This window comes from Electrona antarctica (genome assembly GCF_951216825.1).
Source record: "Electrona antarctica genome assembly, chromosome: 10".
Classification (NCBI taxonomy): Eukaryota; Metazoa; Chordata; class Actinopteri; order Myctophiformes; family Myctophidae; genus Electrona; species Electrona antarctica.
The window spans coordinates 20,867,256-20,894,189 of record NC_136791.1 but is presented as its reverse complement, the minus strand read 5'-3'; the positions used below and the strand labels follow the sequence as shown (position 1 = coordinate 20,894,189).

At 41.9% G+C, this 26,934-nt stretch overlaps 1 protein-coding gene across 3 annotated transcripts in view; it reads right to left on the bottom strand.

Annotated features, from left to right (window-relative positions):
- ide (insulin-degrading enzyme) overlaps window positions 1-26,636 on the bottom strand; it is a 38,510-nt gene extending 11,874 nt beyond the window's left edge. The window contains exons 1-18 of one of the 3 annotated variants that reach the window (XM_079512803.1): window positions 26,459-26,636; window positions 23,728-23,912; window positions 22,053-22,260; window positions 18,946-19,115; window positions 14,938-15,060; window positions 13,805-13,917; window positions 12,539-12,701; window positions 12,111-12,203; window positions 11,759-11,850; window positions 11,554-11,634; window positions 10,469-10,572; window positions 9,524-9,626; window positions 9,031-9,153; window positions 8,533-8,615; window positions 5,758-5,902; window positions 2,391-2,501; window positions 974-1,094; window positions 90-181 (exon numbers count right to left, since the gene is read on the bottom strand). In XM_079512803.1, the coding sequence (XP_079368929.1) occupies window positions 90-181; window positions 974-1,094; window positions 2,391-2,501; window positions 5,758-5,902; window positions 8,533-8,615; window positions 9,031-9,153; window positions 9,524-9,626; window positions 10,469-10,572; window positions 11,554-11,634; window positions 11,759-11,850; window positions 12,111-12,203; window positions 12,539-12,701; window positions 13,805-13,917; window positions 14,938-15,060; window positions 18,946-19,115; window positions 22,053-22,260; window positions 23,728-23,912; window positions 26,459-26,550 (2,202 nt within the window). In that variant the 5' untranslated portion in view covers window positions 26,551-26,636. Of the gene's footprint in view, window positions 1-89; window positions 182-973; window positions 1,095-2,390; window positions 2,502-4,328; window positions 4,474-5,757; window positions 5,903-8,532; window positions 8,616-9,030; window positions 9,154-9,523; window positions 9,627-10,468; window positions 10,573-11,553; window positions 11,635-11,758; window positions 11,851-12,110; window positions 12,204-12,538; window positions 12,702-13,804; window positions 13,918-14,937; window positions 15,061-18,945; window positions 19,116-22,052; window positions 22,261-23,727; window positions 23,913-26,443 lie in introns of all 3 variants that reach the window. The other 2 variants (XM_079512804.1, XM_079512805.1) reach the window with 2 other exon arrangements.
- Between the last annotated feature and the right edge of the window lie 298 nt (window positions 26,637-26,934).

The following is a 26,934-nucleotide window of genomic DNA, read 5'->3' as shown; positions in this document are numbered from 1 at the left end:
GAAAGATCCATCTCTCCCATGAACGTTCTATCAAATGACAATAGGAGTAGAGTGTGTGTGTGTGTGTGTATATATAAAATCAAACAAACCTCCTTGGTGATGTTTCCATGGAGCAGGGCTTCTATGTGTAACCGTGACAACAGCTGAGGTATGAAGGCCTTGAGACGTTGTAGGGTGACATCTGGAATACAGATCACAGACAAAGAGCAGCAAATCAATCACATTTCTTTGCATGCGTGTGTGGTGGAATGTGTGCACTGCCATTAAGGCGGTAAAAACACACAGGGATGTGTACACTTGACCATGTTGCATTTTAAAAATGTGTTGAGATCAGACGGATCCTCTTAGTGTAGTGTACACCATAGACATATAAACGTAGATGCCTCTTCCGACTCTGGGGCGCGTGTCAGAATTGAAGGCACAATTTTCCCGAGATTCCTTGCAAAGCATTGGCCTTCAATGAGTGGAAGCTTGTCAAGCTTAAGCGTGCGTAACATAACATCCGGAAAAGACGCACTGTAATTGGCCAGTAGTCACTTGAGTGACAGCGAGAGACATGGAGTCGCATGAGTGACGTCACTTGGGCAGCAACGCAGCGTGCCTTCAGCAAATGCCTTCAGCACTTCTAAATAAGAAAGCTGCGGAGAACTGTTGCTTTGTGTTGTATTGTTGCATTAATAACTTTGTTTTGTGTTTGTTTGTCTTGTTTTGTATTGTAATGTATTGTCATGACTGTTATAAAGATTTGTAAAAAAAAGAAAAGCCTTCAGGCAGCACTGCACTTCCACTTGACTTCCTGCCTTCATTGGAGACACGTCGCTCCAATGAACTGCATCGGCCAGTGAGGCATCTATATTGTTTAATATCTATATTGTACACACCCAGTTTAATGGGCAGAAGGGAAGGAAGTTTCAGAGACAGACAGGGGAAGGGGTGGAGACAGAGAGAGAGAGGTGCGTTTGTTTTGCCTCACCATCCAGAGCATCTCGGAGCTCGTCCTTGGTCCAGGCGACCTCGGTCATGAGCAGGCGGAGGTAGTACATGGCATGCTGGTGAGGCTGCTCTGCCCTGAAGTTATTCAGGGAGCGCATGTACTGGAAGGAGAGAAGTCAAAGGAGTTAAAGTCGGTTCACTGACACACAATCAGGTAATAATCACACAGGTCTCTCTGTGGGCCTGTGATGACCAGTGTTGATTTCGTCGACTAAAACTAAAATGAAAAATGCTCGTCGACTACCCGTTTTCACAGACGAAAACTACATGGAAACTAAATGAAAACTAAGCTACGATGACTAAAACTAAGACAAAATATACTGACAATTATCAACAAATAAAAACTAGACTAAAATGTTAGGACGGGACTAGTGGACAAGAGATCCAGTATAAGTCATTTTACACTTAGTTGCATGCTGAAAATAGCAGATCAACAAGCTCACGTGTCGCGCTGCTCTGGATGGTGAGGCAAAACAAACGCACCTCTCTCTCTCTCTGTGTCTCCACCCCTTCCCCTGTCTGTCTCTGAAACTTCCTTCCCTTCTGCCCATTAAACTGGCATAAAATCAGTCATTACGACGGCATCAAAGCCCACCAAAATACATTTTAGTCGACTAAATCAACTGTATATTTAGTCGACTAAAATCGTATATTTAGTCGACTAAATCTAGACTAACACTAAAGCATTCCAGGTAACTAAAATGTGACTGAAACTAAATTAAAACTATTCAAGAGATTCAAGATGACTAAAACCAAAATGTGCTGACAAAAACACTGGTGATGACCCAGTCCCTCCTGTGTTCTCCTATGCTGCCTGCCTCTTCGCTTTCAGTTTGCCACCTGATCAACATTAGCAAGAAATCCTAAGCCCTCTAAAAAGATCCCAGTATATCAGAAGAACTACAGCCTCAATGATAACAGAAAGATACACCGTTATCTTTCTGTTACCGATTAAGACTTGGAACACGATCTGTGTCACTTTAGCGTTGAACAACATTGATTATTTTATACTTTAGCTTTTGAAAAATAGCAGATCTACGAGCTTGTAGATCTGCTATTTTTTAAAAAGGTTAAAAGGTTTTTAACTCAAATCTTTGCTTCTGGGGGGTGGTCCCTGGAACAACATATTTTCAGATGGGGATCCAAATGCAGATAATTCTAGGGGTCCTTGACATGAAAACGTTTGAGCACCACTGATACGTGTTTTCAGAAAACTGTCTTTTTTTTTAACGGCCTCAGGTCTTAATGGGTTAAAGTTCTGCAATGGAAGGAAGAAACTAAAGTAAACCGTTGTAACATCCACTGTAAATGGCAGACGAGTGCCTGTCAAATCAAATGATGTCAATCGATGGACTTGTCACTGCGAGACGCCATAAACAGTGTGAGCCATCCATTACCGCTTCCTTGATGATGTCAAATCGTTTCTCGTCAATCTCAAACGTGGCCATCTTCTCAATGATCTTCTTCAGGAGGATGTCTTGCTTATCGCTGTAGCCCTTCACGGACAGCTGTGGCACACAGAAGATGATAAGTCAAGTCAGTGTCATTTACATGGAAAAACAATTCATTTGATTCCAATTCAAATGGAGGTTTTGCTGATGGTGGTTGATAAAAAAAATAATGGACGTGAATACATATTCTATAGCTCAGGATGTGCTCCTCAAAAGAACAAATTGAAATGACCACGGGTCTGCAATTACTGAAAGTACTGTCAATTAGGACTTAACCCACCCCCCTCAAAAAACTAAAGCGGATTTCATCGTTTTATTTCATACAATTTCTTTTGAATTGACAAACCTACCAAAGACAAAATATTGTTCTGACTTTCTGGAGGTCTCCTACATTATACTAGCCTGGCTCCAGTCCCTGAATCACTAGCCACGCACATTCAAATTAGCTATGAGTGAACAAGGGGAGATCATTCTAAAGCTGTGTTTGAGCCTTGGATAGTTAGAGTGGCCCAAACGGGTGACACGAACAAAGCGAACGGCCGCCTGGTATCTTCACCCTTAAATGAGCACCTGCTGCAATACAAACACATCGTACAGATCCATGCCCTGGATAGTGGATTGCACCAGGTGCTAGGGTCTATGATGTCGTGTCTGCAGTCTTTGAGGTAAACACCACAACAGTGTATTTTATGTACATCAAGTTATTTAAAAATAGAAATGCACTGTCAAGGTTATATATGACGCATCTGTGCAACGTCACCCAAATCTTATAGCCGTTCATGATTCAGCAAATCTGCGGTGGCTACGCTGTCAGTAACACTGACACAACCGCCCCACACCACCCTCCCACTTTCTCTCTGGAGGTGTCACACATTAGCTGTGATCTCTTGCCAACATCATTAACCTTGACGACGTGCTCCCACCCACCCAGCCAGCCACCACCGCTGCTGACTCAAGTCAACCCCAACCCACCAGCCCTTCAAACAAGCACATGGTTCAAGCGTGTGCAAAGTGCCAACCTGCCAACGTCTGGGAGAATAGATGGCTACAGCCATAAGATTGCCCTTAGTGTAATAGTGACACAAAGCATATACAGGGCTGCAGAGTGCAGAAATAATTTGTGTCAAGTTAGAACGCAGGTGAGAGGGAACACAGCATTACCACAGCAAAGCACAGAGAGATGTGTCGGTTAGAAGAGGCACATTGCTTTGAAAAACAGGGATGCAATTCTACTATAGAGGGTATGCACGTGAGATCATCATACCCGGATGTTATGCGGGAACGGCTACAGTATGGCAAATAAAAAAAATCTGGCCTTGACTGCCCATATACAGCCAAACGGAAAAGTCCTATCTGATTGCAATAAACGACATTAAACTCACTTTGCTCACAGGAAATGCTGTGTGAGTTTCCGCCGACAGTTACGATATACGATTAAATCAACGTGTATCGCGGTACATATCTTTATCGTGGCGTGATGTGTATCGACCGTGAGGTTGTTGGCAATACCCAGCACGACAAGCAGGCAGGGGATACAAAGACATGGGTACACCTGGGCCTACCCATTCTTCTGAGTGGGATCATCACAGCAACACACGACACACACACATCACACAAAACCCACACAGAAACATGTCAGCAAAGTAGCCCAGTGGTAGAGCGTAGCATAGCGGTAGAAAAATGACCAAGAAAAGCAAAACCCAAGCTTGTCCTCAGTGCACACTCATAACGCCTCAAAGAGGGTTGGGTTCCCCACCCTTCCTGGGGTCACCGGCAGCCTTGCACACTCATAAAGCCTCAAACAGGGTTTCCCCCTTCCAGAGTTCACCAGTAGCCTTGGAAGCAGGCCGTGGGAGGGGAGGGAGACAAGACGACGTTACTTACGACGATGGCATTCATCCCTGAGGCTACCCCATAGACCAGCCCGGCCAGGCGGGCTGCATATGTATACTCTTTTAAATCATCCTTCAACAACCTGAGCAACAGGTAGGTCATGTTGCAGTGCAGGGGGTCTGTGTATAGGTAGCGACTGATGGAGGAGGAGCAGGAGAAACACAAATATGGGGGAGAAAAAAAATATATATAAGAAGAAAGAAACGTTTGTTGGGGGAAGGAGAGATGCAAATCAAAGCAAAAATAAAAGTATATAAGACAGAGAGGCTAAGAAGAATGATTATGAGTATGTATATGCAGCCTGGGGGCCAGGCTCTCTTATCTGTCCAGGAGACATGACAGAGAAGGGGTTAAATAATTAATACTACTGCTGGTCAAAGCACTGCTGGTCCTTGGACTTGCAGTGACGTGTTCGCTTCTTTCCGCATCCACCTCCAGTTCAGAAATGCAACGGTTAGGTCTGTTTTGAAGACTATGACGTCTAAAGAACGAGGGTCCAATCATTGTCCCACCTGTCCTTTTTATTCACCATGAACAGAGTAGTGGGCTGGGGTTGCTAGGAGGCGGCCGAGGAAGGAGGGAAGATGAAGGAAAGATGAAGAAGAGGTAAAGGATACCAGACCTGGGTCCAATATTAGCACTTGCAGATTATTCTTAGTTGGTTTGTTTTCTCTGCCCAGAGTAGTTAAAGTGATACATTTGTTAAAGGTTAAATCACTATATTGTGATATAGTAATCATTGCTATAGATATGTTTCCCCATTAGCAGGAGTCTCCTTCTCTCTCCGGCTCTTTAATAAACAGAAAATACACTTTCAGGTAAGCGACAAAGTTTCAGCCAATCAGGAGAGAGTAGCCATTTATCAGCCTAAATAATCTATTAGTGTTCCAGTTCCAATTTTGTCGCCTCATTTCTTTGTGTCATCACTTAAAATTCCACTCGTCTAATCCGTATCCTGACTGCGTTCTCTATCCCGATTGGATAAAATTGGTATCCCGACCTGAAAATGCATTTTCTGACAAAGCTAAAAAGCTAAAAAGCTGGAGAGACATGGAGACCATCTCTGAACAAACTAGTCTATAGCAACGAGTCATATCACAATAGAGCTTTTTAACACTTATTTTAGCCAAAGAAAAATCACTTACCCTACCTTTAATCACTGAATAGTAAACTGACCTCTAAAATCTGTATTTGTTTTGCCCCATACTGTATAGTGTGTTGGCTTGGCAAACCTCCTCCGTTTTCTGCCACAGAAATCAGGCAAAACATTCTATTTTGTATTTTGCTAATCCTACTCAACCCAGGTGTGGCAGGGATGCTGCGTGCGGCCCACCCAAAACTGGGACGGCCGAGGGAAGGTGATGCGTTAAGGCTGAGGGCGATATTATTAGAGTAGAGAGAGGGGCGTCTGAATACTTACATACATCCCATAGATGGTATTTTGGAGGTCATAGTTCAAGCCGGCTAGCTCGGCTGCATATGCATACTCGTTGAGGGAGTCCTTGAGGAGCTCCAGGTATAAATATGCCATGTTACAGTGCAACGGGTCCACGTACGCAAACGGGCTGGAAGAGGAAAACGGCAGTGGTGAGTCACACAGAGCGAAGCCCCCCCCCAAACACACACACTAGGGCTTTAAGCAACTAGTCGACTATTCAACTAGTCACCTTGTTGGTACTAGTTGATAAGGAAAAAGAAGTATTTTCCCCCCCGTTTTTGTAGGCCTCAAGATCAGCTAGAATGCTATTATAGTCACCAATGTACACCGTTTTTAAATGTACAAATATCATTTAAAAAAATGTATATATATATATATATATATATATATATATATATATATATATATATATATATATATAGTAAGAGAAATCTATGAAAATCTGGGAACTAAATCGTTACCAAGAAATTTCTTCACCAATGTGTTTCTAAAGGTGTCTAATAACATGTACTAAAAGTTTGAAATTCAACTCCCGTGGGAAAATTTTGTTATTAGCATAATATGTGACCATACCCATAACATCCTATATAAGGCAAAAAAGTCCAAATTTCATCATTCTTTAAGTAGCATGTGACATATGAAACTAGGGTGTTTGCATGATTCTGAATCCATTCCAAGCATTAGATTTGCACAAAAAACACTCCTTGGGAGGAAAACAGCCACACCAACGTGATGAGGTCAGCACATTTGGTCAACTGGATATGGCCTAATTTAGCCCAAGGAGTGTTTTTTGTGCAAAACTAATGCTTGGAATGGATTCAGAATCATGAAATCACCCTAGTTTCATATGTCACATGCTACTTAAAGAATGATGAAATTTGGACTTTTTTGCCTTATATAGGATGTTATGGGTATGGTCACATATTATGCTAATAACTCAATTTTCCCACGGGAGTTGAATTTCAAACTTTTGGTACATGTTATTAGACACCTTTAGAAACACATTGGTGAAGAAATTTCTTGGTAACGATTTAGTTCCCAGATTGGTCAAATACCTGATAAAATGCCCTTTTTATTTTTACATAATAGGTAGTTAAACAACTAGTAGTGAAAGCCCTAACACACACAGGCATGTCACAAGCATTACAGAATTGCCTAATTGCAATTATTTGAGATAATCACAATTATTTTTGCATAATTGTTAGTGTCATACAGTCTGGAGCAACGGAAGCTCTATCATGAGTAAAATATAAAGCGGAAGTGGAGCCTCCTCCCCACTTCCGTTTCGTCTTTACAGTCACGCAAATGTATCCAATATAAATACAAATCCTCTAAGCATATATAGCTTGTTGCTTAGAAGAAAATGAAAAAAATGTAATGTAAAGATATTTTAAAATATATTTTCATTAACGGAAATGGCAGCTTCCTTACTCAGGTGTAGTTCCAGACTCTAGCATTCAGAGATTGTTAGACCACATAATCGTTTCCATGTTGAAAAATGTCTATATATTTTCAAACATTTCTCAAAAATAGCAAATTTACAAGCTTACAACACGTCACTTCACGAAGTGAGATTGTAGAAAATATGTTCAATTAAATTGTTAAAATATGTTAAATGATTTCTTTGTATATTTAAGTAATTTGTCATATCTGCCCTGTGCAATTTGAACAATGGCGTTCCAATGTTCAAAGCAAAGAACAATTACATCGTTCATCGCATTTATTTATGTCACAATTAATCGTCAACTTAAATTTGTATTGGTGACAGTCACACACACACACAAAATCATCAAAAAGGGATTAACCGCCTTTTAGCGGTCGTTTAGTGAATGCCAAATAAATCTATAGGGAAGGTTCCATTCCAAAAGTTGTACATAAAAGTTCCATTTAAAATATTCAATATTGCCCCTTAACCCTTGGGCTGCCACTCCCCCAAAAAGCCCTTTTGTGACATATATTCATATTTTTAAATCATCATTTTAATGCCTAAAGAAAAATCCGCGATTTACACACTATATCTCATTCTGACGGGGCAAGACTATAGTATTGGGACAATCAGACCTGATGGTGGCGGTAACGTCACCATTGTGCCGATTCTGACCAAAAGGAGCGAGTGAACGATGACCACATCCGGTTAGGATCAAAATATCCGGTAGTAGCTTTGCTAGTGTGCCACAATGAAAGATGTCCGGAATGCTAAGCTATCATCGTCTTTTTCATAACTAAGTCAAATTAAGCTCTAATCAAGCCCAAAACATCGCATTTTACGCAGCGATGCATGCGGAATCATGCGTGTGCGTGATCGACCATGCACGCGCGGATTTCGGACGGTTTTAGGAACATTACATCGGACGTTAGCCAAATTAGCCAAAAAATGCTAAATTTTGCTACATTAAGGTCCCGATTAGGCTCCCGATTGACAGCCCGTCAATTCCGTCAACGGTAGGTCTAGATTTATTGATTAAATCCGTCAATTCCGTCAACGGGAGTCTAAGGGGAAGCAACAGTTACCCGTTTTATAATGAGTCTGTGGTGGATATTTCCTTTTGGAATGAAACTTCACATGCAATCAATAGCCGATATATGCAACAACATAGAGCAAGCAGCAGTGGGGTTTTCATTTAGATTCCAAAAAAAAGAGAGAAGAAAGATTTGTAGGATAAAGCGGTGAGAAGAATCCAATTGAATTATTAGTGACCAGTTCATCACATCACACCTGTTGCATTAGCATAACCAGAGACGTCGTTAGTTACGCACCTGAAGAACTCAAAGTTCAAACACGCCTTGGGCAAGAAGAATTTGTCGTCCTGTTTGAACCACACCTTGCTCATAGCAGTATCCTGAGGGGGGGGGGGGGGGGGGGGGGGGGAAGAGAGATTCTCAAACACACACATACGGTACACTCACTTCTTTGCATTGAAAAGTCGCCACGTACACTTCTTATTTGCATTTAAAAGTCTATTCTGTAGATTCAGCAAAGTCGGTACATCACAACAATCTTACCGAAATGCTTGTGTGCTTGCACGTTCTAATAATTTGATTTAATGATGTTAAATATCAACATGTTACTACATTTGTACTCTGTACAAAACAAAATACATGAACCTGTGGACTGGCGCCCTCTACTGAAAGTGACGTCAGACTTCGGTGCTCTATTATCATATGAAAGAGTAAGCACAGACTCTCTGACCATAATGTGCAGACAAGCTTTCAGGACTGTCTGCAGGTGTGAAGTTAACGAGCATAAACACTTGCCTTAATTAAGGTGGGGAAGGCCGGAGCGTCTTTTTCCAGAGGGTAGATGTCAAACTTATTAGGTATGAATTCGTTCTTCATCGGCAACTTGAACTTGCTGTTCATGTCGGCATTTGCCCATTTCTGAGAAAACACACAAAAAAGGTATGGCACGCAAACGCACAAACACGAAAATCTAAACTTCTGAGAACAACAAGTACAAAGAACCGAAAGAATTGGAAAAGCTGAGAGGCTTTTGCCTATGGATAAGACCTTTGTTTGACACCGTAACCACTGAAAGCTATATTCTTTGTTGACCGCCCGGGGGTCCCAAAGGAGTCCATCCTTGGCCCGCTTTCTTTTCTTTTACCCCTCTGAACCAAATGTCTTTGCCAAAAATAGCTGAGCTTGTAGATCTGCCATTTTCGCAGAATGTTCACCTTAGGACACCAAGTTTAGCGTTTAATCATATTAGAGATTTCTTGGACACCCATGGGAGCATCTAGTAAATTACCTGAAGGACGTCGTCATCGATGGGCTCCTGTTTGTACTGCGTGCCGTACCACTCCTCTGTTCTGTCCGTCTGTCCTTCAAACGACTTGGACACCACCGCCACTCTGGAGAGGGGGGGAGAGAGGAGAGGGCAGAACGCAACCAGGTCATGAGTTACAGCATAGGTAATGTGTGCATTTCATTTATTTTAACCCATTTAGGTCTGATGTCGAAATTTAAAAAATGTCTTGTCATGACAATTTTCTGAAAAACCTCATGTTTCTATATCAGTGGTTCTCAATATTTCATGTCAAGGACCCCAAAAATGTTATGTAATCGGCCGCCGACCTCCATCTGAAAATATGTTGTTCTAGGGACCCCCCAGAAGCAAAGATTTGAGTTAAAAACGTTGGCTCTGACGTTAAACCCCTACCACTAAAAGGTAAGTTAAATGTAATCACTATATTACACTGGGCTCCAGTGTTCCCTCCCTTCCAAAACTTGACATTCGATCCAAGCACCTTTCCAATCCTTTCTCTTAGTTTTCTATTAATGTGTTTCGCCAACCTATTATTGACAATCTATGTTTAGGAGATGTGGCATTGCCGGTCCCATCTCAATTTTAAAAGCATGTTAAACTGGGAACTCTGCACTGATCAATCGCAAAGTAGTGCTGAAAATAGTGAGCCTCTCTTGCAAACATCTAGCCATCCGATCGATCAAAATGTCTGACAGTTCAGGGCTCCATAGCAAGTGATCGTTTGATGTTCGGGACAGATATACTGCATATGACTGGACCAAGTTCAATACAGCTCAGCTTTTGAGAGAGGTACTGTACCTTCCTCCTTGCTGAAATGTGGCCTTTATGATGCAAACTTGCAAAGTACTGAATGTACTAAATTTCGGCCTGAAAATCCACCTTTCAGCAGGCCCAAGGGAGAAGAAATGATACTATACTAGAACAGACCTGACAAACTCTGGTCTCAGCTTATCCAGCACCATCTGGATCAGGTCTGGTCTGAACTCCTCCAGAAGATACTCGGCTGCCAGGATCTCCTCCAGAGGGTAGTACTGAAACAGAACTCTAATTAATCACCTTCAACGTGGTTCATTGGGTTTGGGAGTACTGAGTGACAGCTTCAACTTTGGGAAAAATCTGTTCCGTTTGATCTCGCAAGTTCACAACATGCAGGGTTCAGCTGCCACTTTATGTTGAGCATCAAATGCGCCGAAAGTTGAAACTCTCTGCAATTTACAATCTAGGCATTTAGCAGGTGCTCTTTTGGTGTTAGCATTATGTTATGCTTTAGCTATTGAAAAATAGCAGATCTACAAGCTCATAGCGCGCCATCGAGTGGCGCGCTACAAGCTTGTAGGTCTGCTATTTTTGAAAAATCGAAGAACGAATGACATAGAAACATAGCTTTTTCAGAATACTGTCAGGATGTAGAAGACATTTTTAGAATCTGATCTCAGGTCAAAAAGGGTTAATCCAGAGCGACTCACAGTAAGCAACACCACCACATGGTAATACATCAAATACATAGAAATAGTCATCAAGGATCAGAAGCAAGCAACATCCATCTAACAGTAGAATATCTATATCTATCTGTAAACTATGAGTATGCACTATAGCAGGGGTGGGCAACTTTGACGATGGAGAGGGCCACTATATTTCCACACTCACTCCAGAGCGGCCAGTTTGCTGTCGTAGCAAAAAATAGCAAGAAGAAGGAAAAAAAGGAAGGTTACAACACTTTGTTTTTCTTCTTACAAATTATTTGATTTGCCCAAAACATTGTGTTTATTGTCATGATTTGTCATAACTCGAGTTGGCTTTGTCCGCAGCGTAAACGTCTTTAAATAAATACTTTTTGAAAAGTCTATGGGGAAAATGAACAGGAATTATTTTCCAGGTCTCTCGTTGTCATGAAAAGGGGCGGGACTGCGGTGCTCTATAAGTCATGGATCTAGGCAGAAGAACCATGCACTGCAGTGCGTTGCCCTGGAAACACAGACACACTCTGCCGATGAATGAAGGAGAGGACCTACGTGCGTTAGACCGGCCACTTTGGAGGTGTAGCCGCGGGGTCGTTCTTTATCCTTGAACCTGAAGGCCACGTTGTTTAAATCCTGCAGTAAGAGACAGCACACGTTGAATGTTGATCACTGGTTTATTTTTGTACCTACAACTAAACTAAAATGCCTGGTTAACATAAGGGCATTCCATTTAAGCTTCAATGTGTGCATGAATCACCTTGCACTCCTGGAAGACCCACTCCTGAGGTCCCTCGGTGCGCAGTTTCTGAATGTACTGGAACATGTGGAAGATGATGTCATCCACGTGCACTGCAAAGGACAAGCACAAACTAATGACACCCCAACACACACAATTTAACTCCAACGAGTGTAGCATTTGTTAAATTAACTGATGTTTCTACATCAGTGGCTCTCAAACTATTTCATGTCAAGGACCCCCAAACATATGTAATTGGCCGCCAACGCCCATCTGAAAATGTGTTGTTCCAGGGACCTCCAAGATGCAAACCTATGCGTTAAAATAGTTTGCTGTAAAATAAACATTTTTTACAGTTTGACCGTGTACTTACAGAGACCCTCCTCAGTCAGATCCACATTGATGATGAAGAACATGAATCCTCTGGCTCCTTCTTTCTGTCCTCCAACCAGTGTGTTCACCCAGCCTGAGTGGCATGAAAAAAAACACTATTAAGCATGAAATTAGAAGCAAATAAAAAGATGAATTTGCAATGAGCATTTACCATCATTTTGTACTTTTACACCTTTTATTATTTGACAGATTTAATGGTCCCTGATCAGATTTTATGGATTAAGTGGCAGAAATTCCATGCTCAAAATTTCCCCAAACGGCTATGGACTAGTTTATTAAACTGATCAAAGTCATTTAGCTCGTTTTTTGTAGTACTACAAGATATTAATGTTGGAAAAACAACATACATCTTCATTATTTGCCAAACAAATATTACTGCATGTCATTTGTTCGTGCATCGTGCCCAACCTTTGGATTTGAGCTCAGACAACAGACTTCCTGGGCCCTCGTGACCGATCAGATGTCCTAAATAGTGTCCCGGGTTAGATTTGTAGTACTTCTGCAGGTCTGGGATGGGGAAAGTCACATACAGGTTCCTGATGTCTTTGATAGGCACCACACTGTAGAATTGCTGTAGTGGAGGGACAAACAAAGTGAATGAAAATGAAGGAAGTTTACAGTTTACAATCAAAATGTTGAGGCTAATGCGGTAATTGGCCAATTTATTATTAGTACTGTAAATGACCATTGATTTATTGTTCACCCGGCTGGCTGTTTTATATTCAATTTACAATGTAGGCATTTAGCAGACCCTCTTAAACCAGAGCGATTTACAGTAAGCAAGAACACATGGCAATACATCAAATACATGAGATAGTCATCAAGAATCATAAGCAAGCTAATAACCTAACATCTGTCTAACAGTACAATATCTGTACAATGAAATTAAGTATACACTATAGAGTGGATCTGTCCAACAGTACAATATCTGTACAATGAAATTAAGTATACACTATAGAGTGGAATTGGCTACATAAAATGCTATCTAAATTACATACGTTTAGCCTTTGCATATGCCTGTAAGGTCGTCAAGGCTAGTGCAAGTGCTACGGCAAGTGCTGCGGGCTTTTTCAACTTAAACTAGAAGAGGATTCTGCAGCCTAGGCATTGCAGAAATAGCTCTCTCTCACAGACACACGCCCATCCACTTAAAGTATTGGCCAGAGCAGAAGAAACCATTTAAATTTCCTCCGTTTTGTGCACATCCGCAGTAAGAATGTGTGACACGTGGGGTGATGTGCATAGATATAAAAAAAAATAGATGCCTCGCTGCAGTTCATTGGAGCGACGTGTCTCCAATGAAGGCAGGAAGTCAAGCGGAAGTGCTGAAGGCACGCTGCGACGCTTGCCCAAGTGATGTCACTCATGCGACTCCTCCATGTCTCTCGCTGCTGGCCAATCACAGCGCGTCTTTTCCGGGACTTCCGTTACGCACGTGGAAGCTTGGCCCGCTTTCGCTATGCTTCCCAAGAAATCTCAGGAAAATGTTGCCTTCAACAGAGACACGCTCCCCAGAGCCGGAAGAGGTGTCTACCTTTTTATGTATGCGCCCACCCACTTTATTTAAGTAATGGCCAGAGCTGTAGAAACCATTTCCTTTTCCATGCACATCCCCAGTAAAGAATGTGAGACACGTGGGGGCGATGCGTCCGTCTGTCTGCCACTCTCACTCACCCTGAGATGTTCCTCCTGGAAGGGATGCTCGGGGAACTCTGGGACAGACACGTTCTTGTTCTTCACCTCCCCAAACAGATCGACCACCATGGCGGTGAGCTCGTCAAGAGTCTCTGGAACACCAGGGCAGATGATACAGATGAGGGCAGATAATACACATGATAAAATGTATTTTGATGGCGTCGTAATGCCTGATTTTACACGTGGTTTCATGCTGAAAATAGCCCATCTACATACAAGCTCACAGCGCAACCCGTATTTATGAGCGCAACCAAACACAAAATGATCTCTTCTCCACTAGTCCCTCCCTAACATGTTATTCTAGTTTATATTTGTTGACGAAATTGTCTATATATTTAGTCATCAACTCATCATGGCTTAGTTTTTATTTCGTTTTAGTCAGCGAAAAAAGTAGTCGAACATTTATTTTGTCATAGTTTCAGTTGACAAAATAAACACTGCATTCTTTGTTGGCCGGTGTCTCTCAGGGGTTAATGCTACAGTAGGTCCGCTCATTTTTGTTCCTCATCAAATCTCTTTGCTGCCTGGAAATAGCCAAATCTACCATATCACAGATCTACAAGCTCACACATTGTGAGCACATTGTAGCAGGGTAGTCCAAATTCTCCATTTGAGGTTTAATGGATGTTAGTAAAAATCAAGTCAAATACAGGCTTTGCAAATTTGCCACACACACACACACACACACACACACACACACACACACACAGTGTAATTTCTAATTTTTGCAAAAATAATTACGATTAGGCGATTATGTCATAATTGTGACCTGTGGCCTACATAAGGCTGGTTCTTGTTCTCGGCCTATACAGACCTACTAACTGACCCAGACAGACAACAAGCCACTCCGACCTACTAACTGACCCAGACAGACAACAAGCCACTCCGACCTACTAACTGACCCATACTGGTCTTTGGTCAATGCTCTTAAGGTGACTGCATTGATGAATGCCATCATACTGTATATGTGGTTATGTGCATGGACACTCTTTAAATAACACTCACTAATATGGAATATGTGGTTGTGATCTTACCTCTTCCTAACACACAGTCCCATTAGGTTCAGGTTGTGGTCTTACCTCTTCCTAACACACACAGTCCCATTATCTTACCTCTTCCTAACACACACATTCCCATCAGGTTGGAAGAGTAGAATGTGGAGTGGAATTTCAGGAGCTCCTGGCGGATGTCAATCCCCTCTTTACAAGGTCTTGTTTCAAGGGTCAATTTGTTACCTAAAAAAGGGAAACAAATAAAAATAAAATGATATATATCTCTCAAGACTATAGTGTGAAGTGAGGGGCGCTCGTCATCGTACAAATTTACGTCATATTTCGCGGACAGCACATTTGACCTAATTTCTCGTGTGACGTGTGGGGACAACAGCTGTATATAGAAGGGGCTAGCGCCTCTCAAAAAACATATTTCTTTCTCAGTCTCCCGACTTTACGCGGTGAAAGAAGAAGCCCTCTGCGATGAGGAGGCAGCGCCACCACGGTGGCTGAATGACGTCACGGCGAGGGACTCGGAGGACGGGAGGAGATCTGAGGCCAAGGAGGACGATGCAGAGGCTACGCCTCCGCCTTGCGCCTTACTCTTACTTACTCCACCTCCAGAAGAACAAGGCCGTCGTTTAAATCATGGGTGGTGGTGGTGATGACAGACCAGACAGCAAGTTTAACAGTGACGATGATAGCAAGCGCTAGTCAGGATTCTCGGTCGACGAATTAGCAGAAGATGAGACTCGGAAACACACATTCGGAGACGCAGCAGGCTAAAGGTGCGCTTCTCCGGAGACTTGGAGGAGTTTCTGTTGGAGGAGGAGGAGCGGCGGGGTCCCTGGGAGGAGATGGCCAGGGGCCGATGCCGCTTCCTGCGGCGCTGCCGCGAGGTGGAGCACTGGAGCGCAGCATCGCCTACTGCCTGGAGCCTCTGCATCGCAGCGCCATGTATCACAGGCTTACAATCTACCTAACCAGTGCTTCTCAAGGTGGGCTCTGGGGACCCCCCAGGGGTCCTTGAGGTGAGGGGGTTCCAGGAGGTCCCCAGATAAATTATGGATAGTTACCAAATGGACCCTTATGTGGCTGTAACTCTGAGGGTTACGGCCAGTGGTCTAATGGATGGGGTTGAGGGACGGCCCAGGCCCCTGTATACATCAGCACGTGTCTTGTTGATTCGACCAGATTATTGAACTGCCTTATTTCTTCTAAAATACATTCTTTCCAAATTGAGCTACTGATGTTAATCAAAGCACAATACAGTACATTCGTTTAGTTTACAATACTACATATGCGCCCAAAGATACATTTCTATGCCAATTATTTTGCAATATCAGACATCCCTACTGATGAGTGACTTCAGAATTGTCATGTGTGTGGGGGGGTCACCTCTCCGATCAGAGTTGATCTCCACAGTAAAGACAACTCACTAGCATGCACTTTCTGCACTTGTTCTCTTTTTACAAGCTCAACTCCACTTACACTAACAGCCTACGTTATATTTGAATTTCAATACGCACATCAATCAGGCTACCCAAGACTGCCTTTTTTCATTAGAAACATTGCCCATCTGTCGTTAAGACGATGCAAAAACGCTGACCCACGCCTTTGTTTTCCATCGACTTGACTACTGCAATGCACTTTTTGCTGGCCTCTGTGGATATCTTTAAAGCACAGCTCAAGACCCACCTCTTCACCCTTGCTTTTAGTTGAAATCTGTGTTTCTATTCACTGTTCTGCCTGATTTGCTGTCGTTTTGTTCTTTGCCATCGTTTTATCGTTTTAACTGCTTGATTGTTTTAATGTTATTTCATGTTTTTTCTGTTCTGCTCTGTAAAGCACTTTGAGCTGCATTTATGTATGAAAAGACTGTTATATAAAGTGTATTAGTGTCATCATCTAGTCCTTCCTTCATGGGAGTAAAGATAAAGCCAATAAATTGTTGATGGCACATTCAAAAGGCCACTACACATACAATCACATCTACTACAGCAACAGCTGGAGACAATTAGAAGAACAAGCATTTCTATGACAAGAGTTTTGTGTTGCATGTCCAAATCGTAACTGTATCCTGTCCCTTTGACTTAGCATGTTTCAGGCCTGATCCAGTTCTATTTTTAGATGGATTAAAGCCTGTAGAACTCAAGGCTGCCATCAGCTGGCTATTCTAGGCTTAGGGCCTTTCTAAATCCACAGCCATCATCATTCACCGTAGTAGATTGTAAGATCCATCCCTACACACACACAATGGATTGATTTCTCAACCAAATAGGGCAAATATGCCAGTCTAATTGGCAGACGTGTCATGATGCGGGAGTACATTACCCTATTGGCCTGAATATAAGACGTTTTTTTCCAATGGAAATATCCTATAAAACGTCGCATTATAACCGGGGACTAGACTATTTAACATTCAATGTTCTTTTTCCCCAAAGTCTTGACAACTGGGGTTCGTCTTATAATCAGAGTCGTCTTAGATTCAGGACAATACGGTAATTCTCTATGAGACAGATTACTAAACGAGAATAGATGTGCAGAATTTCTCCATAGCTGAAAAGAAGACTCCTCATGCATTGAAGGAAGCATGAGGTCAGTCCGTTGCTCTCCCCAGTTTGGTATTGGGAGTGTAGAGCCCTGGGTGAAAAGAAATGGGTTACAAAATCGTGGGATAGAACTTTTTTTTGTTTTTAAGGAGGAAAAATAATTTCTCCACTTATCCAATTGCACACCACACTGCACAATGTCCTAATTAATGGAAGCAGTCTGGCTTGTAATTAGCAAGACCTGTGACAGATACGTTACTGATGTTTCATTGAATGAAAAGGATATCCTTGGAATACTTCGCACTAGACTACAAGGGTCTTGGTCTAATGCCACGAATCTGTGTCGCAGTGCAATCCGTCGTTTCTCCGTTAATGTGGTGTGTCCGACTGTTGGTCGTGTTGTAATCCCTCCGTTAACCCATTTAGACCGTACGACGTGCGGGAACTTCATAACTAATCCAACCGACGGGTTGCTAGGACGCCCTAGCGCATTTTCATTGATAATACGATTTGGAGTTGGCCTCTCCTTCTGCACCATACTCCTTGATGTTGGCACATGCACGTTGCCGTTCACTTCCCCGTTTACAGCTCAGAAAGAATGCCTCGCATCTCCTAATCTAGGGAGCTCTCCGTGGTTTTGACCAGATGGATATACTAAGCTCTTCATTTCTGACTTCAACATGCCTCTCGTTCAAAATATGAACGTGAGGGATTATTCAACGACTTTATCGTAATTATAGAGCGTCGCAGTCCCGCCCCCTACCATGGCCCAGGAAATTATTCTCCGTTCATTTTCCTCAGACATTTCAGAAAGTATTTATTTAAAGACGTTTACGCCGCGGACAAAGCCAACTCGAGTCGTGACAAATCATGACAACAAACAATTTTTTGGGCCGAACAAATAATTAGAAAGAAGAAAAAAACGGCAGGTTACAACACTTTTTGTTGTTTTTCTTCTTTGTAATTATTTGTTTGGCCCAAAAAATTGTGTTTGTTGTCATGATTTGTAAAAATATTGTTTGTGTTGTCATGAGTTGTCACGACTCGAGTTGGCTTTGTCCGCGGCGTAACCGTCTTTAAATAAATACTTTTTGAAATGTCTATGGGAAAAATGCATTGGGATTCATTTCCTGGGCCATGGTAGGGGGCGGGACTGCGACGCTCTATAGCGAGGTAAGTAAGCAACATTATTCCTCCCGGTTTTTTGTACGGAACGGAAGGGGGGCTTTCAGAGTAAAAGCTGCCATATCTGCGCGGCACCCAGAGCTGCTATTTTGAAAGAAATCCCGGCGCTGATTGTGTTAACCTCCCAATGTCGTACTTTATCCCATTCTGAGCACTAAAAACCACTAATGACCGCGTGCACCAAGGATTGGTATGTAGGCTGATTCTACCATTGGAGGCCTATGGAGGCTAGCGACGGAAGCTAAAATAAAAGGTAAAATATTTTTTTTTAAAGCTGGATTAATGCTCTTTAAATCAAATCTCGTGAATGGCCAAGATGGTAATTGCAGCTTTTCTCGAGATGCAGTATCTCGAGGTTGGCATGGATTGCGTTAATAATGTGGTTAAATACCTGTTCCAAATTTACTGAAGGGGTGGTCGGGGTTGCCGGTGGCCTTCTCCAACTGGAACAGCCTCCAGGCATCGTTCATGAGGTTCTTCTCGTGCTCAGAGTCCACAGCGTTCACCTCGCGGTCCTTGCAGCTCTCGTCAAACAGCGGGCACAAGAAGAACTGGGCGAACCTTCACAGACAGGACAGAGCAGTGTTGATTTCGTCGACTAATACCATCACGAAAAATGTTCGTTGACTAAAATGTAGTGGGAGATCCAGTATAAGTAAAAGACAAGTCATTTTACACTTGGTTGCATGCTGAAAACAGCAGATCTACAAGCTCACAGCGCGTCAGCACAGGGTGCATACTTAGTTTAGACTAGTCATTGGTTAGACATGGGTTAAGGTTAGGTTTAGGTGTGCTGCCACATGGGAGGTTAGGTTTAGGGTGAGGGTTTGAGATAGGTTGTAGTTGTAGGACTAATGACTGGTCTAACCAATGACTGTCTAAACTAAGTACTGCACCCGTCAGCACATGTAAAATCAGCCATTACAACGGCATCGAGGCCCGTCAAAATACATTTTAGACGACTACAATAATAGTAAAACATTTCATGTGACTAAAATGTGACCAAAACTAAATGGAAACTATTCAAGAGACCGACTAAAACTTGCTGTCAAAATCAACACTAGAACAGAGAAACCGCTACAGACTGAATTCATTTCAGGGTTTTCCTCAACTCGAAGATATTTTCTTATATTAAGAAGTATTTGGGCCGGTTATTAGTTTGCACAAAGAGATAATAGACACACATGGCACTAAGAGATGCAAAACAATTTGCATGTTGAGTGTGATCAACTGCCAATGCAAATAAACTGGATAGACAGACAACGTTGTAGTTGCATCATCTGGTCTGACCAAAATAGCCTTCTGTCCTTTCAACTAGTCATTTACGCCAACCACATGTTCATGCTCGTCAAGAATAAATAAAGGTTTTGATAGAAAAATGCAAATGTGTAATAATAATGCAATGAAATTGCATGATTACTTAAAGGGTGCAAAATTCTGACATTGAGAGGTCCATTATTTTTGTAATCTTAGCACTCTGCCTGCCCTGAACATTCATTAAGCAAAGAGATGTCATTATTCAAATAATTATAACACGGCTATGCGTAGCAGCTTTGTAAAGAGCTAAACTAAGGGCCCTATTTTCGCCAGTGCCTTAGCCCTTATCCCTAAACTTATTTGCATTTCTGAGTGGTGCTAACCACTCCTATAGACAGCAATGCGTGTCCCCATGTCCCTATGTGCACGTGTCCAAGCACGGAAATAGCGTTTGTTGACCACCAAGTGTCACTGTTACGCAGCCAGCCAGCCAGCCACACACCAGGGAGGAGAGCTTGTACAGTACAGTACAGTACAGTACAGTACAGTACAGTACAGTACAGTACAGTACAGTACCGATTCTTTTAGCATCTTGAAAACACTATAAAATTGATCAACTAGCCGATTTACATCAAGATGTTGTGAGCTTGTAAATTGGCTATTTGAGCTATTCAAAAATATTTTTCAAAATGGTAAAAAAGGTTTAGGGATAAGACACTGGCGAAAGTCATCAATATTTTAGCATTCTTCGGCACTGTCCTTTCCTCCTGTCCAGATGGTGCTCACAATTCGATGACACAGGGGAACAATTAACCTATGACACAGAAACAGCTGCTGGCTGGACAAATCATTCATAAATAAGTAGGTAAGCCTATCCCGTCAACAGTTTAAATTCTTCCACCCAACGCCATGTTCTCTTTCAAGCAGCGGAGACACATGAGAAGAACGCCTATGACACTGTAGACTCGTCTCACCCTATGCCCATGGTTTCAGGAAATGCTGAGAATGCCAATTTAGGCCACTGCTTATTACTCTCATCTGTTACAATTGTACACTCAAGAGTTACAAATCGATTAATGAAAATTGAGGACTTTACTGTGTACTCAAGGCTAGCAGTGGTAATTGGAGACAGTTGCAGCTCTGATGGACAAACACGCATTTGCATATTGATAAGTTAACTCAGATGAACAAATTACATTGATCTTGATTCTTAAATCTTGACTCTAAAGGAAAAAGAACATCACTATAGAACCATAATGTAAAAGGAATAGCCATAACCACTTAAACTTTAGATACTTGGATGACCAGATTCATAAAGGCTCTATACCTTTGACGGACTGTGCATGCATCATGCGATGCCTATAAAGAATTTCACACAGAATAAAGAAAATAACAGGTTAGAGAAGAATGTTATTGCAATTCGGTGCCACAACCTGCTGTAGCTTAACCCTTTTTGGGCATATAATTTTATATAATGTCATTTTTGGGGTCCTTGACATGAAATATTGAGCACCACTGATACAGAAACATAAGGTTTTTCAGAAAACTGGATTTAGGATTTTGACGTCAGGCCTAAATGGGTTAAACCCTCTTCACATCTGGACCTAGTCTAACTAACTGATGATGAACTACCCTTTGACTTACGTATGTTTTGCAGATCATTCAAATGGGATTATGTCAAGTCTGAAATGTGCTTTCATTTACCAATGTCCCATTGCATGGGGGAAAAGAGACTTTTTCAACCAGATCTTATTTTAAATGATGTTTGGGATACTGGGCTCACTTACTTCCTGGACTACATCAAGGAAGCTTAGAGAAGGAAAGGACATGGTCACGTGACTGGGCTGCGCCATGACACTTTCATGGACACTTTTTAGTGTCCAAATTGAGAAAAGAAATCAGAAGTAGATCTGAGCGTTCTTCCGGGTGCTTCAATAAGCCATTGAGCAACTTCCATCAAAATTAATAGCAGGGGGCGGGGCAATCCTTTATAACTATGAGCGTGCCCCAGCAGCCATTTGTACACTCAGAAGAACCATGTAAAAGGTGTGTCACAAAGTGATGCATACTACATATAATTGATATTACACACGGTGGGCACACCCAAAATGAAAAAACAAAACCTGAACATGACCAAACCTGCTTAAAAAGGACATACTGAGAAGTCATGATACGACCTGGCTAACTCCTTTCTGTGAAAGGCAGTTATTATATTAATCAACCAACTCATTAGGACGTTACCTGTCCAGGGCTCCCTGCAGGTGCTCGTGGGACACATCAAAGTAGTAGTTGGTGTGCTCTCCGCTGGTGAAGGCGTTGGAGCTGCCTGCGTGCTCGCTGAGGAACTGGCTGTATTCGTTCTCCTTTGGGTACTTCTCGGTGCCAAGGAACAGCATGTGCTCACAGAAGTGGGCCAGGCCTGAGATGTTCCCCGGGTCTGACAATGAACCTATGAGAGAGACACGGGAATCCATCCAGTCAATCCTTTATCATATTTTATGCACCATAAGCATTTTACATTAGATGCAGTGTTATGCACTTACTAAAATAAAAATCACACCCGTGTGAAGTGAGGGGCGCGAATATATTAAAGTCTAACTCATGTTGATTAGGTGATGTAAAACAAACAGTGCAAACACAAACATTAAACGCCATTAACAATGAAGAGACAAATGTACATTTTCCCATCATTGTCAATGCATTTACAAATCAAACATTGAACTAAAGACAAACATTAAACCTGTGTATAGGATGGGCTAAAAAAGACTTTGTTAAGCCCAAGCACCTTGAAATTGTATTGTATACACCAATTATCAGTACTAGATGTACAGCTATAGGCAAAACATGCTTGATAGCTTAGTCATGCATTGTAGACCCATTCAGAGGCAAGCACTTGGCAAATCTTTTCACTTTGTCACCATTTTCTGACATGTCCAGACTGTATAATGGGAAACCTGTGTTAAGTAATTCCGCAGTGTATAGATGGAACCAAATATCTGCACACGCCGTACAGTTTATTCCATTTGTACTGTATTCATAGTTAAATTAAAACATTATCTGTTGAAACCAGGAAGGTGTCTGTCATTTTAGATTTCAGTTTCCTATTAAAAAAATCACACCCGTGTGAACTGAGTGGTGTAAGGTCTTATATAGACTGATCAGCTGTGGTCTGACGTAATGTCTGACGTAATGAAATCACACCCGTGTGAACTGGGTGACCATAGCAACCATGCTCATTTTTTGAGCAGACAGACAGACAGACAGACTAACAAAGCCAGTTGTAGGAGTGGTTTACACCACTCAAAAATAGCAGATAAACAAGCTCACAGCGTGTCACTTTGTGCTGTGAGCTTGTACATCGATTTTTGAAAAATCTTGAAAACTACTGGTTTAGAAGGCATTAGTAGAATCAGCCTCAGGTCTTTGATTGGTGGTTGATTGAATACTTTATTAGTCAGAAACGTAAACAGCATGAGGTACAGGTCAGTCAGACATTAACCCATTCTGGGCGGGAACCCCTTTTAAGCATTCCGTTATACTTTAGCTATTGAAAAATAGCAGATCTACAAGCTCATAGCACGGCACCGAGTGCCGCGCTACGAGCTTGTAGGTCTGCTATTTTTGAAAAATCGTGAAAATGTGGCGCAAATTTGGAATATATATTCGTTTTTAACTCAAATCTTTGCTTCTGGGGGGGGGTCCCTGGAACAACATATTTCCAGATGGGGTCGTTGTCCTCGACATGAAAATGTTTGGGAACAACGGACATCGAAACATGGGTTTTTAGGGATAAAAGGATAACACAAAAAAGTCCTGGCGTGGGGCCTTGTTTCATTTTCTATTGTGGTCTTAACGGGTTAAGGATTTTAATATGCTCACATCCAAATGAAAGAGGTGAGACAATGAGATGGATTACCTATCTGTACATCCAGTGCTGCTGATGATTTGTCTGTGGTCGGGTCACTGATCAGCACAGCCTTTAATCCATTGGTGAACTCCAGGCCTCTGTACACACGCTTGTCCTCAGGAGAGCGAATGATGTCACTCACCACCCTATTTACAGCCGGGTCCGTCATTCTGAGGGGCAAGGACGACAGTAGCCTGCAGAGCAAAGGCACACTAACATCAATTCAAACCCAAAGTGAGCACCTGTTGCAGTGTGCTTAGCCAAGATTGTCCATCCTTTCCTGTTCACAATATGCCTTCTCTCTGCTTGAACATTATCATTTGCACCGAGGGCAACACCTAAAAGTTACATCACTATTCAGTCGGGTGTAGCATTCGTTGAGGACAAAGGGTATAGGCGTTTTGTTTTTTCTATGAATATTAATAGACAGACTCACTGACATAAAGATACATACACCAATACCAACTTTAGGCCCCAACTCATGGCAGAGCCCTCAATGAGAGAAGGTAACAGACAAGGCAGCGTAGCTATTCTATGGTCTTAAATGTTTGCTTAGGGCAGTAAATGACGACGTAAGATGTCATCTCGCTCAGCAGTTTGTCATCCACAGCTATTACCATTACCCGTGCATGACCTGAGCAATACATAATATATAATACATAAACACATTACAATAACAATTTAAATGCATGTATTGCATATGTATGTGACATTATACACTATATACACAGTACTGTATTTTCAACATCTTTCAGTTATCAGCAGGTTTGAAACCCACAACCTAACCTTTACAAACCTTTTAAAATGGTAAAGTTTACACATCACATTTCACTGTAATAGACTTTGGGGAGTAAAAAATAAAAAAAAATAAAAAAAGCCAATAGTTATGTCATGCAACAACACAAAACACATGTGACACTCTTCTGACCTGTGCCAAAGCAATAGGGTGGGTGCCTTCCAACAACCTCTGTACCGGCGGTTAGATAATGGCATGACGAGCTAGGGTTTAAAGCCTGACACACACGTGTGTGTCAGGCTTTAAACATGGCCTTAACCCATTTAGTTTTCTAGAAAACTTCAAATATTAAAAAATTAAAAAAAATGTTATGCTGCTACATACTGTACAACATAGATATAAGAACCCCAAAAGGGGTTCCCGTCCTGAAGGGTAAAAAACCCCAAAAACACACACCAAAAGGGGTTCCCGTCCTGAAGGGTAAAAGCAACCGTTCCTGTCACGCCAGGTCCAGTGGTCTTGGGCACACACCCAGTACACAGCAAAGCTGCAAAACTATTAAAGGACCACTTCACCACTTTTCAACCTATCTTCATATAATAGGTCCTCACTAATAACCATGATAAAATGGCACAATGTTTTTCTTTTCTTTTCTGTCTGTGTCTCATAGGAGGGCTGTGGGCAGTTCAGAAACCCGTCTACCAGTGACATCATTGTTAGGCAGATTTTTTTTTAAACAATATTATTTTTTACAATTTTTTTTAGATTTTTATTATTGTGAGAACGATGGCTTCCATTTTCACATTGGAACTTTTCAGGACTAGAAAGCCTGCAGTTTCTATTAGCTTGGATTCCCCATTGATTATGTCACTGGTGGACAGGTTTATGAACTGCCCACAGCCCTCCTATGAGACACAGATCGAGTAGAAAGAAATTGTGCCATTTTATCATGATAATTAGTGAGGAACTATTATATGAAGATAGGTTGAAAAGTGGTGAAGTGGTCCTTTAAGTAGTTGGCCTTTCTTGAATAGATAGGCCTTTCTTTTCTTTTTTTTATTGAGAAATATAATACAAACAATTGACACTAGAGGGTATGCACATGACATCCCGAAAATCCCATGAGCCCAAAATTTCTGACAGACTTGAATGAGCCCTCAAGAGGGCCCGTTCATAAAAATTTGCCTCTGTATGTTTATTAGGCCTTTTTTTGGTTCAGCTTCTGCAGCTTCTTATGTTGAATTCCTGTTCTGTCTATAGAAGTGTCTATTTGTACGTCTCTAAATGTTTTGATGATTTGAACATGGTGGACCCTATTGGAAACAAGTGTAATGCTTAATTGGGTCGTCCACTCACAGTTAACAGCCTTTGTATTGAGTTTGTGCTTGAAATGTACTGTAATTCTGCAAACTGTTAATACATTCTTCAATCAATCAATCAATCAGTGAAAAGCTCGGGCTCACATCACAGCCTGCCTCACACGACTGGGTCTTATTTTGCTCAATTGTCTAGAGGGCCCACCTGACTTTTGTTTTGGGCCCCCCGCCCCCGGGGCCAAGCTCTGCTTACACACCCTTTAAATACAGTTCATTAAGCCAACCGTTGTTGCACCTTGACGTTAATACCGCTACCCTACGTATGGAAAGAAAGACAGACATAAAATAGCTAACTAGCTTGACAAATTGCGAAAGGACGCAAAACGCGGCCCGTAATAGTCCTATATGTTATTAAATCTAGTTGTTCCGTGGAGTTCGGTTCCATTCAGAATTTATAGTGTAATCACATTATAAACGGTAAATTATAATATGAGTTTGAGAGCTATAGTCACAATGAATTGAGAGCTTTTGGTTCCAGAGCTAGCCGCAGCTCTATAGCATGTCGCCCCGGCGGCTACATGAATAGCAGCAGGGCCGAGACGGGACAACAATAGCCCACACAACACAAAAAGCTTAAATGAGTAGGCCTACTGCAAAAAGTTGTGGTATTTACCTGCTCGGGACCTACCTAAATTGTTGTTTAAAGTACAAACTATTCCCTGCCGATGATGCCTTCTTCTTGAGCTGTGTGGTAATTAACCTGCTAATGCACTGCAGCATACTTTACGGAAAACACTAATCCTACTGCCTCCACTTCAGCACGACGCCATGTTTAAACAGACCACTGTAGTCGATCCCAGAAGGACTTCACCACGACGCCATCTTTAAACTGACCGCTGTAGTCGATCCCAGAACGATGGCTGATTGATTGATTGATTGAAGAATTTATTAACAGTTTGCAGAATTACAGTACATTTCAAGCACAAACTCAATACAAAGGCTGTTAACTGTGAGTGGACGACCCAATTAAGCATTACACTTGTTTCCAACAGGGTCCACCATGTTCAAATCATCAAAACATTTAGAGACGTACAAATAGACACTTCTATAGACAGAACAGGAATTCATCAAAAAAGAATTCATCAAAAAGGAGGTAAAAAGGGA